The 13,171-nt window shown below is 38.3% G+C and overlaps 1 protein-coding gene across 4 annotated transcripts in view; it reads left to right on the top strand.

Moving 5' to 3' along the window:
* The window catches only part of LOC122338283 (dedicator of cytokinesis protein 7-like), a 44,908-nt gene extending 31,761 nt beyond the window's left edge, over positions 1-13,147 (top strand). For 2 of the 4 annotated variants that reach the window (XM_043233843.1, XM_043233841.1), the window contains 21 exons: positions 990-1,159; positions 1,335-1,483; positions 2,372-2,554; positions 3,217-3,343; positions 3,431-3,515; positions 3,692-3,788; positions 3,899-4,033; positions 4,385-4,537; positions 4,633-4,791; positions 5,120-5,220; positions 5,304-5,496; positions 6,835-6,978; positions 7,134-7,265; positions 7,781-7,795; positions 8,249-8,374; positions 8,497-8,586; positions 9,262-9,498; positions 9,579-9,722; positions 9,802-9,908; positions 10,893-11,066; positions 11,944-13,147. In XM_043233843.1, coding sequence (XP_043089778.1) covers positions 990-1,159; positions 1,335-1,483; positions 2,372-2,554; positions 3,217-3,343; positions 3,431-3,515; positions 3,692-3,788; positions 3,899-4,033; positions 4,385-4,537; positions 4,633-4,791; positions 5,120-5,220; positions 5,304-5,496; positions 6,835-6,978; positions 7,134-7,265; positions 7,781-7,795; positions 8,249-8,374; positions 8,497-8,586; positions 9,262-9,498; positions 9,579-9,722; positions 9,802-9,908; positions 10,893-11,066; positions 11,944-11,986 — 2,764 coding nt within the window. In that variant the 3' untranslated portion in view covers positions 11,987-13,147. Of the gene's footprint in view, positions 1-989; positions 1,160-1,334; positions 1,484-2,371; positions 2,555-3,216; positions 3,516-3,691; positions 3,789-3,898; positions 4,034-4,384; positions 4,538-4,632; positions 4,792-5,119; positions 5,221-5,303; positions 5,497-6,834; positions 6,979-7,133; positions 7,266-7,780; positions 7,796-8,248; positions 8,375-8,496; positions 8,587-9,261; positions 9,499-9,578; positions 9,723-9,801; positions 9,909-10,892; positions 11,067-11,943 lie in introns of all 4 variants that reach the window. The other 2 variants (XM_043233842.1, XM_043233839.1) reach the window with 1 other exon arrangement.
* The last annotated feature ends 24 nt before the right edge of the window (positions 13,148-13,171 follow it).

Genomic DNA, 13,171 nt, shown 5'->3' with positions numbered 1-13,171 from the left:
TTTGGAGTCAGTGCTGGATTTTGAGCAGTTGACAGATTTCCCAGAAAATCATGTAGTGTGTAATGAACGCAGGCCGTGATTTTTACTTTTTGCTTCAGACTATGATTCCGTCCAGTAGGAGGAAATATGCTAATGACAAGAACACTCTTTGGTTAAAACTGTTAAATGTATCATCTTGGATCTTCTTTCTCTACATATGTTGATGTGTACAGCAGTAACCTAAAATGTTCCATATTTCATAAGTTGTGGAAAACCCTATAAATAAAGTGGGAAAGAAACTTAAACATTAATACAAATATTAAAGGTATTGAAGGAAATATTTCTTCAACGTTGTCTGACAGTTTTCCGAGTAAACAGTGTGTGATAAATTATGGAAAGCTATGGAAAAAATAATTACAAATAAATGATGGATCACTTGAATTTTTATTAGCTCTATTAGCTCAAAAAATTTAATTAGCCCGTGACTTACTCATGATTTACCTTTTAAGCCTTCCTAGGTGTAAATTACTTTCTCCTTTCAGGCAAATGCCATCGGTTTTATGTTAAAAATGCCCTTTAATGCTTTATAATGGCAGTTAATGATTTTGAAGCATCTGTCCTGCTCTACACGCCTCCAGAAGTTTAATAAAGGCCTTCAGAAGTGAATTGATGCTTTTTTTGTGAGAAAAATATCCATATTCAAAACTATGAAACATAATCTAACTGTCATTCACGAAGCCTTTATAAAACTCCCAGTGCCACGTGGAGCGCTTTATATGATGGATAGATGCATTTTAATATAACTCAGATTGTATTCGTCTGAAAGAAGAAAGTCGTACACACTCGGTATGACTTGAGGTTAAGTAAAGCCTTTCATTAGTCGAGAACTATCCCTTTAAATCAGCGTATAAAAAAACTTTGCACTGTTTTCAAGCTGCTTTTATAAATAGGGCTTTAAAAATGCATATATTCCAACACCTCAAAAATCCCATCTCGCACCTCTTTCTCAGTGTGTTCTTCCTACACAAGAAGGCCATTAGTGCGCTGCATTCTTTGCAGTGCAGTCACGACGCGGACCCCCGCTACACAGACCCCCAGGTCCGCTCGCACGTCGCCCAGCTCTACCTGCCACTCATCCCCATTGTCATGGAGACGCTGCCCCAGCTTCACGACTTCACCGGTTAGTGACTTCACCACAGTGGAGCGGACTTCTTATCTCCGCGGTTATTTATATAAACTCTTTGTTTACGAGCTGAATAGTCTTTTAAAGGTCAGCGCTCCGCAGAGTCATTAAAAACTGAACAAAAGTCCCATTTCAGCCGAGATCTGTATCTCTCCACCTTTGTGTGTCCCAGACACGTCCCCACAGCGCGTACGTCACGCCTCGGCGCTCGTCGACGATAGCGACCCAGACAACGGCACCATCAGCCAGTCTGTTGCCATGGCAATAGCTGGCTCACCGCTCCCCCATTCCAAAGCCAACCCCTTCACTCTGCCATCCGTGGTGAGTACCTGCTCGCTGACCAGTGTTAATAACTCTATGAACGAAGGCCGTCAAGTGTTAACATTTTTGAACAGCAGTGCATGTTTATTCAAAAAATAAAAACAATTGTGCTGCCTTACATTTCTGTGTAAACCTTTTTTTTAAGTTATACAACAAAATGTCACTTTTGTCAATCTTTATTGACCCACAAATTTTTGAGAACTGTGACCATTCATTCATGTTAAGCCCTGGTGTGCATACAGGTAAGGGAGATTCAAGTCTGGCCTGCAACGTGTTCTAATCATGTGCCCTTAATAATTTCACAATATTTTTTTCCCTTTTTTTTTTTTTTTTTTTTTTATCTGAAAAGTTCCAAAATGAAAGAAAACAAAAACAAAAAAAACTTACTTTTCAGAAATAAGCCATATTTTTGCACTTAAAGTTTTCTGTGGCTTACATTTTTTTCCCCATGCTGTTGCTCTAGTGGAATAAATGGAAAAGACAAACAACAGAAATAGAATTACTTGTGATCATTCATAGATTGCTGGAATTTTCCCTCAAATTCATCTGAACGAAGTCACAGCTGCAGTGTCTTAATACGGCCACTAGAGGAGCCCTTCATATTCACTCCTGTCCATTCTGTTGGCTGCGGCGCTGCTCTCCACCACTAGATGGGAATTACTGCGTACTGTTTGCTCTGAGAGTTTCCTGTTCATTAGTGAATATTAATTGCTTGTGTGCGGAAATGCGGATCATGCGCGTCTTAGTATTTATTATACAAATGGGTGTGTAAGGACGTCCTCTGTATACGTTTGTCATAAACAGCCTGCCGGATGTGATGTCTAATCGATCGGTTTTGTTATGTTTTGTCTGCACGAGTGTAAGTGTTCTTGTTTGTTTCTTGGTCAGGCGGGCCGTCAGTGTAGCACCCTCTCTGCCGAGTGCAGCAGGACGCTGTTGGTTTGTTTCCTCTGGGTGTTGAAGAACGCAGACGCTGGCCTGTTGGAACGCTGGGTCTCAGACCTGTCTGTGCCACAAATCAACCGCTTGCTTGATCTTCTTCACCTCTGTCTGTCCTGTTTTGAATACAAGGTACATCCACATGCCCTACTTACTAATGACCATTTGGTATTTAGAAACATGGTCCATGCAGTCATGGACAGGAAGTGAAGAGATTGCTTTGGATAGTCTCCCATAGGATACGCATATTCTTCTGAACGCTTTTTAAAATGTTGGAAAATCAGGCTTTTAAAGACATTTTTAATGATGCAATTATTTTTATTTAAAAAATTACGTTTACATGTACATGTAAAATTATAATAAACACAGTACACATACAAATGTTACGTAAACAAAAACCTTTATTCTTTGACAGCACTAAATTTAAAAAAGTAAATATATATATATGTATATATGTGTGTGTGTGTATATATATATGTATATATGTATATATGTTACACACACACACAAAGAGGCTACGTTGAGGATATGCCAATTTAAATCTATATTTGGCTGAACATCCTGTTTAATTTCGAGGGCCAGAGAAAGGGAAAAATGATCAGGAACAATTATTTTTGGCACAAAACCTTTGCTAGCATTGTATGCACGGACCACAAGGAGAAAAAATAAGCTAAAAATATCACATGACCTCTTTCAAATAACACAAATTTTGGAATTTGTTTCTGGTGTTGCACCATTCCCTCTGACACATTCAGAAATTAAATCATCTTACTGTTCATTGTGTCTCTTCTCAGGGGAAGAAAGCCCTGGAGAGGATAAACAGCCTGACCTTTAAGAAGTCTCAGGACATGAAGGCCCGTCTGGAGGAGGCCATACTGGGCACTATCGGAGCCAGACAGGAGATGGTCCGTCGCTGCCGAGGTACACCACACGCTCTGTTGGTATCTGTGCGAGTTAATGTCAAAGCACTGAATTTGTCATTCACCTCTGCTCCCGTGCGTTCCTCAGAGCGCAGTCCTTATGGAGGTCAGGAGAACGTCCGCTGGAGGAAAAACGTCACTCACTGGAGACAGAACGCAGACAGAGTGGACAAGTGGGTATTTTGTTGCTGTTCACTTTCACTGGACATCTGAATGATGTTCCTCTGTCTGTCAATTCAATTACGTACATAATCACTGGCTACACATACTGTGTGTGTGTGTGTGTGTGTGTGTGTGTGTGTTGTATAGGCACTATGAATAGCTTACTGTAAACACTGTCTCTGTGCAGAACCAAGGCAGAGGTGGAGCAGGAGTCTGTAGTGGATGGAAACTTGGCCACAGAAGCTGCTCTCATAAGCCTGGACACACTAGAGATCATTGTCAAAGTAAAGCGGACCTTGTGACTCATTTGAATGCATTTACTACAAAAGCCATGCATTGTGGCGTGGGTCATTTCCACATAGTTCCTAAGTGTTTGTGTGTGTTTCTGCGTCAGACGGTGGTGATGTCAGAGCTGAAGGAGAGCGTTTTGGGTGGCGTGCTGAGAGTCCTCCTCCACAGTATGGCAGGAAACCAGAGTGCTCTCTTCCTGCAGCACTGCTTCAGCACACAGAGGGCTTTGGTCTACAAGGTTTGTGTCCGACGTTAGCAAAGCTTGTTAATTCGTAACTCTAAAAACAACTGCACACTGGAGCAAATTAAACAAGAACAAACATCCTAGGAACATCCTGGCAATCACAGACAGCAATTTTCATTGTTACAACTTGATATGTAGCTCTCACTTTTACTTATGGAATGAAATATTACATAGTTCATCATGCTTTGTGTGTGTGTTGCATTTGAAAATCATTGTCATTACATAAATCAAATTTTAAACCGTAAGACCTTCCCTTGTGGTCCAGGCCTTGTTGTACATATTATCTGACTTAGTTCACAAAGGAAACTGTGGAATAAACTCCGCTTCGCCCATGTGTTTCTGTAGTTCCCAGAGATGCTGTTTGAGGAGGACACCGAGCTCTGTGCTGATCTGTGTTTGAGGTTACTGCGTCACTGCAGCAGCAGCGTGAGCTCCGTACGCAGCCACGCCAGCGCATCCCTCTACCTGCTCATGAGACAGAACTTCGAGATCGGCAACGTAAGGCACAATGCCATGCGAACTGCTCTCCTTTTTCCAGCTCATAGAGGAGAAGTACGATCGACTAACTCCTGTCTTGTCTCCTGTTTCTGTAGAATTTCGCCCGTGTGAAGATGCAGGTCACCATGTCTCTGTCTTCACTCGTGGGAACCTCGACGAAGTTCAACGAAGAGCATTTGCGGCGCTCTTTAAAAACCATTCTCACATACGCAGAGGATGACCTGGAGCTCAGAGACTCACCGTTCCCTGAGCAGGTATCAGACATTTGGATCGGAGCTGGTCGCTGAAAGGTTGTTGGTTGAAAAGCTTTAAAAGCCAAAGGATACATAAAGGGATGGATTTTATTTTCTTTTTTTATACAGAAACTATGCTAAAGTTATGCTATACATCAACAATGATAAACATCAAAATTTGTATGCATTTGTTATAAAAAATGTATTTTAGATGTATAAAATTTCCACACAAACACAACAAATTCTTTAAAAACTTTCAAACTAAACTCAAAATTTTAACAAAAACTATAATAGCACATATATGATATTACCATAATAGTGAGTCACATTTATTTGGTCATGTCTGTAGGTGCAAGATCTCGTCTTCAATCTCCACATGATTCTGACCGACACTGTGAAGATGAAGGAGCACCAGCAGGACCCAGAGATGCTTATAGACCTCATGTACAGGTCGGTGCTTTATCATCATAAAAACCAAAGAACGTTCGATGTGTCTCCTGTGATGTATGTACAGATGTCTCCTCTCTGTGTAGGATTGCTAAAGGCTATCAGAACTCTCCTGATCTGAGGCTCACCTGGCTGCAGAACATGGCCGGGAAGCACTCGGAGAGAGGGAACCACGCGGAGGCAGCACACTGTCTGGTGCATAGCGCCGCCCTGGTGGCGGAGTACCTCAACATGCTTGAAGATTGCCGCTACCTCCCTATTGGCTGTGTGTCATTCCAGGTAAAATCCTGTGCTTGTTCTTGAATATATGCTTTATGAGGACACCTCTTGTGTCCTAGAGCCTTTTAAAAGTTGTGATTTAAAAGCATTTTACATACATATGCAAAAATTAAGTAAAGAGATACAAAAGTACACAAGCGATAAAGCAATCAGACAACACAAAGCCAATATAAACCACAGAGCAATCACATAAAAGCTAACATAAAAAAGTAAGAGACAATTTAAGATTTAAAAACAGTAAGGGATTCTGCATTTTTATAGAGGGCAAGGAATTCCACAATTTAAGAGGCCATGCAGAGAAAGCCTGATGAACCCGTAGTTTTAAGCAGAGTTGTTGGAACAGTTTAAAGACCTGCTTCAGAGCAGGGTAGAACACGTCTGAGAGTATAGGGGGTTAAAAGCTCTGAAAAATATTGAGGAGCCAACTTGTTCAAGGCCTTATAAGTGAGCATGGGAATTTTATAATAAATATGAAAACTAACTAGGAAGCTAGCACGATTTTTTTTTTCTCTACTTCCCAAGACGGGTGGAATGTGCTTTCTTGCAGTGGTCTTACTCAGTATTCTAGCTGCTGATTTTGAATTGTTGTTTACCAAAAAGTAAGTGTGTGTGTGTGTGTGTGTATGTATATATATATATATATATATATATATATATATATATATATATATATATATATATATATACATATATGTATATATATATATATATATATATATATATATATATATATATATATATATATATGTATATATATATATATATATATATATATAATTTTTAGTTGTTTTGTTTTTTGAAACAAAAAGATAATGTAAAAAATAAGTCAAAACAACTTGCATTACTAAATTCTTTGTAAAATTTAAATGACTGAAAATAGCTGTGTATGAACATTTCAAGAAATTATGAAAATGATAAAAGACAGGATTCTGAGGCTTTAAAATATTTTTGTTATCAGTTCCTGAAAAGGTTGAAATTAAATATTTTTTCACTGGATTTAATACAGTTAATAACATTTGTTGTTTTTATCGTTTTACAATGTTATAAATAATAATTCCTTTATTAATTCCATAATTATTTGCAAACATATTAAAATAATTCTACACATTATTAATTAATTTTAAACATTTTACTAAAATAATATAAAGTTTAATCAGTTATGTTTTTTATATATTTTCTAAGTACAATTTAATAAGAAAATAATAGTTTTACATCTTGATGGAATATATTGAAAACACACGAACACTTTGCTGTTTATAAAAAAAAAAAACTATTGTAATGTATGCTGATACCATGATAAATTTTGTGTATTGTGTACACTTCGATTGCATTTCACAGAGTATTTCGTCCAATGTGCTGGAGGAGTCTGCGGTGTCTGATGATATTCTGTCCCCAGAGGAGGAGGGCATCTGTTCAGGGAAGTACTTCAGTGAGTCTGGGCTCGTGGGACTCCTGGAGCAAGCAGCTGCTTCTTTCAACATGGTGAGAGCAGCTCACGTATCGTCACTCTCTCCACAGTCACAGAGACCGAGTGCATCCAGTGGAATCAAATGGATTAGTCTCATATCCAATCCAGCGCCACACATTTTTATTGCATTATTAACTGAAGGTTGACTGAGGTTCTGTCTCTCCTCCAGGCTGCCATGTACGAGGCCATAAATGAAGTCTACAAAATCCTTTGTCCCATTCACGAGGCCAACAGAGACTTTAAGAAGCTGGCCTCCGTCCACGGCAAGCTGCAGGACGCCTTCAACAAAGTATACAATCAGGTTTGTTGACTCAGGAAGCCTGTGTTAAAGCGCTGAAAGTATCTGAAATACCATCCACACGGAGCTCCACACGGCTCCTTCTTCTGTTTAAATTCTTTATGCATATATGCGCTTTTTTTGGACAACAACATCTCAGCTGCCATTACAAAACTTGGAAGAGCAGGACGTTTTTTAATATAGCATAACTCTGATCGTATTATTCTGGAAAAATAAAGCCATATACACCTAGGATGGCTTGAGTAAATCATTAATTTCCTTTTTTTGGTGAGCGGTCCCTTTAAATCATAGTTTTACAGTTTGTGATGTTCTACAGGTATGTTTATTCTTCATTTTATTTATTTATTTGTGCTCCAGATAAAGCCGGTCTTGGGCTGAGATCTGGAACGCAGACTTTAGCTGCTGAGCTGTGGTGTAAAGCTCAGTGTTATTCTAATGTGTGTGGTTTAGATGTTTGATTGATGTCTCTTCTCTTGTCTTGTCGGTGTCGATGTGTCTCCTGCTGTGTCCACACACAGAGCTCAGGATGGGAGGTACGGCTGATCGATCACACTGCGCTTCTGTATTTATCAAGACCATATGTTGCGGTTTATGCGAGAGGGAATTCTTTCCCACACAGAAACTAACTGTCTCTGGTCTTTATCTCTTTTTATTTCTCCATCGCTCTCCCCGTGTGCGGTCTGGATGTTTTTCTGGTGAGTGAACATGAACTTGGTTACCCAACATCCATCCCTCTGTAAGGTTCACCATCTCTGACACACTTATGTAAGGCCATTTCACAAGAGTGACACAAGTCAGTGTTGCCCTGGGGCGCACGCATTCGGATCCATAAACCCATCCTCCGTGCCATCAGTGGTGTGCCTTTAGGCACGATGTGGCTGAAACACAATAAAATGATGCTACTTAGGCTTTTATGTGACACACCATGCTCTTTTCTCTTCTTGCATGTATCTCAATTGTTGCTGCCCTAAATGTTCAGGCCATAGAGGATGTTTGGCACCTACTTCCGCGTGGGCTTCTATGGATGCCGCTTTGGAGATCTGGACGAGCAGGAGTTTGTCTATAAAGAGCCTTCAATCACCAAACTGGCTGAGATCTCGCATAGACTGGAGGTACATTTCTGATAAAATCAGAATATTTTATTTGAATAATTATAATAATAATAAATGTTTAAAAATATTATAGGATTAAATGGTTATCATTTGTAAGATTTGTGCTGATTTCCTTTTTACAGGAATTTTACTCTGAACGCTTTGGTGATGAAATGGTGGTGATCATCAAGGACTCCAACCCTGTTGACAAAAACAAACTGGATCCCAATAAGGTAAGATATGATATAATTCTAGTACGACTAAAGACATAGAGATAAAAGATAACGTCTTCTTATTAAACAAAAATACATTCATATTCATTTAGTACCATATCTATATGTGTGTGTGTGTGTGTATATATTTAAAAAAACATAGAAATTTATATAATTTTTGTAATTGACTGTTACATTTATTAATAATATAATTTTATGTGATTTTTGTCTTTTTTTTTTCATTATTTTTTGGGTTTTGTTATTTTAATGCAACTATTTTTAGCCCTTCACCTTATTTTTAGTGCTGTAAAATAATTAATCACAATCTCATTTAGAATAAAACTTATTTACATAATATGTGTGTACTGTGTATATTTATGTAAATATATAAATGCGTACAGATGCATGTATGTGTTTACCAAAAAATGTGTATTTATTTAATATTTATATATAATATGTGCTGTATGGCTGTGTATTTATATATACATAAGAAATATATACGATACACATATTAAAAAACTTTTATTTTAGATTAATCGTTTGACACTAATGTTTTTGTTTAGTTTTTTTTTTAATTGTTTTTAGATTTAATTTTCGTTTAGTTAACAGTAGCAGCATGAATTCATTTAATAAAATTTCAGTTCCGTACATAAGGCCTCCACGTTGACCAGAGCTGTGTGTGTTTATATTGCCCAGGCATATCTGCAGATCACATACGTGGAGCCCTTCTTCGACACCTACGAGCTGAAGGAGCGCATCACGTACTTCGACAAGAACTACAACCTGCGCACGTTCATGTACTGTACCCCGTTCACGCTGGACGGCCGGGCCCACGGAGACCTGCACGAGCAGTACAAACGCAAGACCATCCTCACCACGTCCCACGCCTTCCCCTACATCAAGACCCGCATCAACGTCATCCACAAAGAGGAGGTGTGGGTGCGCTTCACTTCGGAAGGTCCGTAACTAGCCTGGAGGCAGATCTTCTAAATATTTGTCCTCCTCCCCTGCAGATCATTCTGATGCCGATGGAGGTGGCCATCGAGGATATGCAGAAGAAAACTCAGGAGCTGGCCTTCGCGACCCATCAGGACCCCGCCGACTCAAAGATGCTCCAGATGGTGCTTCAGGGTTGTGTCGGCACCACTGTTAATCAGGTGATATTCTAGATCAGATGGCTTTCCTCTAGTATGTCGCTTTGTTTGTGTATGTGAACCCGTTCACGTTGTCTCAAAGGGTCCGCTGGAGGTGGCTCAGGTCTTCCTGTCAGAAATTCCCGAGGACCCCAAACTCTTCCGGCATCACAATAAACTGCGCCTCTGCTTCAAGGACTTCACGAAAAGGTGGAGTGACTTTCATGCGCACATTCTCGCTCACTTTATCAGTTGAATAGGAAGAGCTTCATTCTTTAAACAATGCCAGTGCAACTGCTTTAGTGCTTAAAATTACCGTAACACTTTATTTCAAAGTGTCCTTGTTACACATTACGTGTACTTAGTATTATAATAGCAATAAATTATGCAGAATTACGCGCAAATAACCCTAAGCCCATATTGTAAGTAAATGTGGTTGACTAATATTAACAAGGACATCTCAAAATAAAGTGTAACCAAAATTACTAATCAACATACGTGATTTAAAGTAGAAGTACGTGTGTGAATGTTTTTACTCGGATCTCTTCTTTCGTCATTGTTTGCTTTTTATGTTTTATTTTGTTCGTTTATTGTCCCTGTTATGCTAGCTTGTAAACGGTAGATGTAAGAAATGATTATAATAAAAAATAATGAATGAAACCGATGGGGAAAAAAGGGATTTATAGTAGAGTGCAATCATTTATAAATGAGCAGTGTTTTACGATTTTTTAATTTTGGAGGTGTATATAAGTAATGCTTAAGATACATATTAAGTAGTATTTTGAGATTCGTGAAAGCGTTTGACCATGAATCATAAAGTTCAGTATATCATATTTAATTGAAAATGTACCATTGATTCAAGCTAAACGGCATTGAATAGAGAATCAAATTGATTTGCTGTCAGCCCCAAGTTTAACATCCCTAGTGTTATGTGGCCTTGGTTTAGATCTTTAGGGTTCTAAACATGGCCACAGTCTATTTCTAACATGCTCAAGCTGCCAATTACCTAAACCACAGATCAGCGTGGTATCTTCCCATGGCTAAGAACCAAGTGAACAAGTGATGGAAGGTTTGAACTGAATCCTCCAGTTAAAGCAGTGTTTTTTCTGGTTAGCCGTTCATTAAAATGGACAGGCTTTTCTTGGACTGACAGTTCTGGGTCTCTTCTAATGTACTGACGTGTTCTTGACTCAGGTGTGAGGATGCTCTGAGGAAGAACAAGTCTCTGATCGGTCCGGATCAGAAGGAGTACCATCGAGAGCTTGAGCGGAACTACACTAAACTGAGAGAAGCTCTGTTTCCTCTTATCAACCGTAAAATCCCTCAACTCTACAGACCGCTGCCTCTGCCGTCCACACCAACACAGAGGTAACATCACGCAGAATTCATCTGAATTCAACAACAGCAGCTGGGTGACCGTCAAACTCATTCAAAATCTGTGCATCCTGATTTTTTTGGTATATAACATGCATGGCACACTAAAATATTGTTGCATCTACAGTCAGTAAATAAATATTAAATACTTAAAAAATGTTAATATTAAACACACAATTTGGTAAAAAAATAAAACTGAATTTGAGAAAATATTACCTTGAAAATGTACTTCTTGTGTTACTGAATAAATTGCTGTGAAATTGTGTATGTTTCATGATATCCATTTTATTAGACATTGAAATTTTATGTAATTATTAAAATAAATAGATTTAATATTAATATTACTGTTGTTGTTATTAATAATAATAACAAAATAATATATTGTGTAATTATTACAATTAAAAAAAGACATTTTTAACGTGTCTGTTCACTCTTTGTTTAAAAAGTATTTAATAAATAACCACAGCTAATAATGAGTTAAAAAATAAAATAAAAGCATTTTTGCAAGTGTCTAGTCACCTAATATATAGAAATATTAAATAATAGCTAAAATATATGCAGTTATTTGTGCATTTGATAAATATATTAATAATATTTAATTAAATTAGACACATAAGTAGTAGTAATAATAATAATAATAATAATAATAATAATAATAATACAGTTAAAAACAATGCAAAAAACATATAGTTTACTAAATGGACAAAAACTATTTAATAATAATAATAATAATAATAATAAATGAAAGCGTTTTTAAGTAACTTGTTGTTCCTCCTTCAAACCACCTTTCCTGTAGTAAGTGATAACATGACCCAAAGGCACCAGAAGGGATTTATCTGAATGGTGGATCTGTTCTTGCTCATCTTTCCAGGAATTCACTCAGTCGATCCAGTTTTCGGCGGGTGGAGTGCTGAGGTGTGGCGGAGCCAAGCGCGGGTGGATGTAAAGCCAGACACGATCTCCCGCTTCGTCATTCAAGCCCAGCCACACACTAAAACACACTGTGCGCATTCCTGAGCCAGTCTCCCTCTCCCGGAGCTGCAGTCTGTTTACTCTGAGAGGTTATCTGCTGTAAACAGAGTCATTATGATCTTCATGGGCACAGAAGTGGCGGAACCGGTCAAAGTAGTCATCAGTAGAGAAAAATGAGCTTCTTGCTCAACGTCGGAGGTAATTTTAGGTTCTAACCAACACACGGCATTCAGATGCTCCTCTGCGTTTCCTCCTTTTGTTTGTTTGTGCTGTCTTTCCCCATCTCGTGCGCTTGTGTGTGTGTGTGAGAAAGAGGGCAACCATGTGTGTGTGTGTGTGTTTGTGTGAATGCCACATAAAACCTTGTAGTGCCGTTTGATTTATCTGCTTGCACTCAGTGGATTAAAGCATTTGTAAAAAGCTCTATGTCTTTTTGAAGACTAACCACTGACAGACTGAGCCCGGAGACCGACTCGCTCAGAGGAGATGCGTTTAATCTTTCACGTCATTTTCACGCAAACTGTTTTTAAAAGTAATTCGGCTCTTGGCTCAAGCGTTGATGCATAAAAGCAAAAAAAAAAGTTATATGGTGGAGATCCTGGCTCGTTCTCTGAGTGCGTGTCCCTTTAGGTAACGGAGGAAGCACGAGGCATTAATATAGTGATTAACTGTGGAAAAAGTTCTGCACTAACAAAAGAGCACTGACTGCGTTTGAGTTTTACTGCCACTGCTGCACCCAATCATACTTTCAATTCAATGTTCATGTTATTGTAAATGCACAGTAATGTAATGTATTCGGTCTACTTTATGCACTAGTATGTAAACTGGAAAAAAGGAGAATGATTTAGATGTTGCTGAATGTAGATAACGTCCTGATCTAGCAATACTCTCACCTACCTACTATAGTTGGACTGCTGTAATATCTGTGTTGCACTATTTTAATGTTTGTATGACCTCTACTGCCTACCGTGACACTATACTGTGCAAATTGTTGGCCTAAATACTGTATTTTATAATTACCAAAATGATTTTTTTTTATTTATTTGTATGTTTGTCCTTTTTCTTTTCAAGTTTACTTTTTATATTAAAAGAAACTTCTCCTATTTTTTTTTTAACTGTAGCTTTAT

The sequence above is a fragment of the Puntigrus tetrazona genome, chromosome 3 (assembly GCF_018831695.1).
Source record: "Puntigrus tetrazona isolate hp1 chromosome 3, ASM1883169v1, whole genome shotgun sequence".
In the NCBI taxonomy this organism is placed as follows: Eukaryota; Metazoa; Chordata; class Actinopteri; order Cypriniformes; family Cyprinidae; genus Puntigrus; species Puntigrus tetrazona.
The sequence above is the reverse complement of the archived record's forward strand: the minus strand, read 5'-3'. Positions and strand labels throughout refer to the sequence as shown.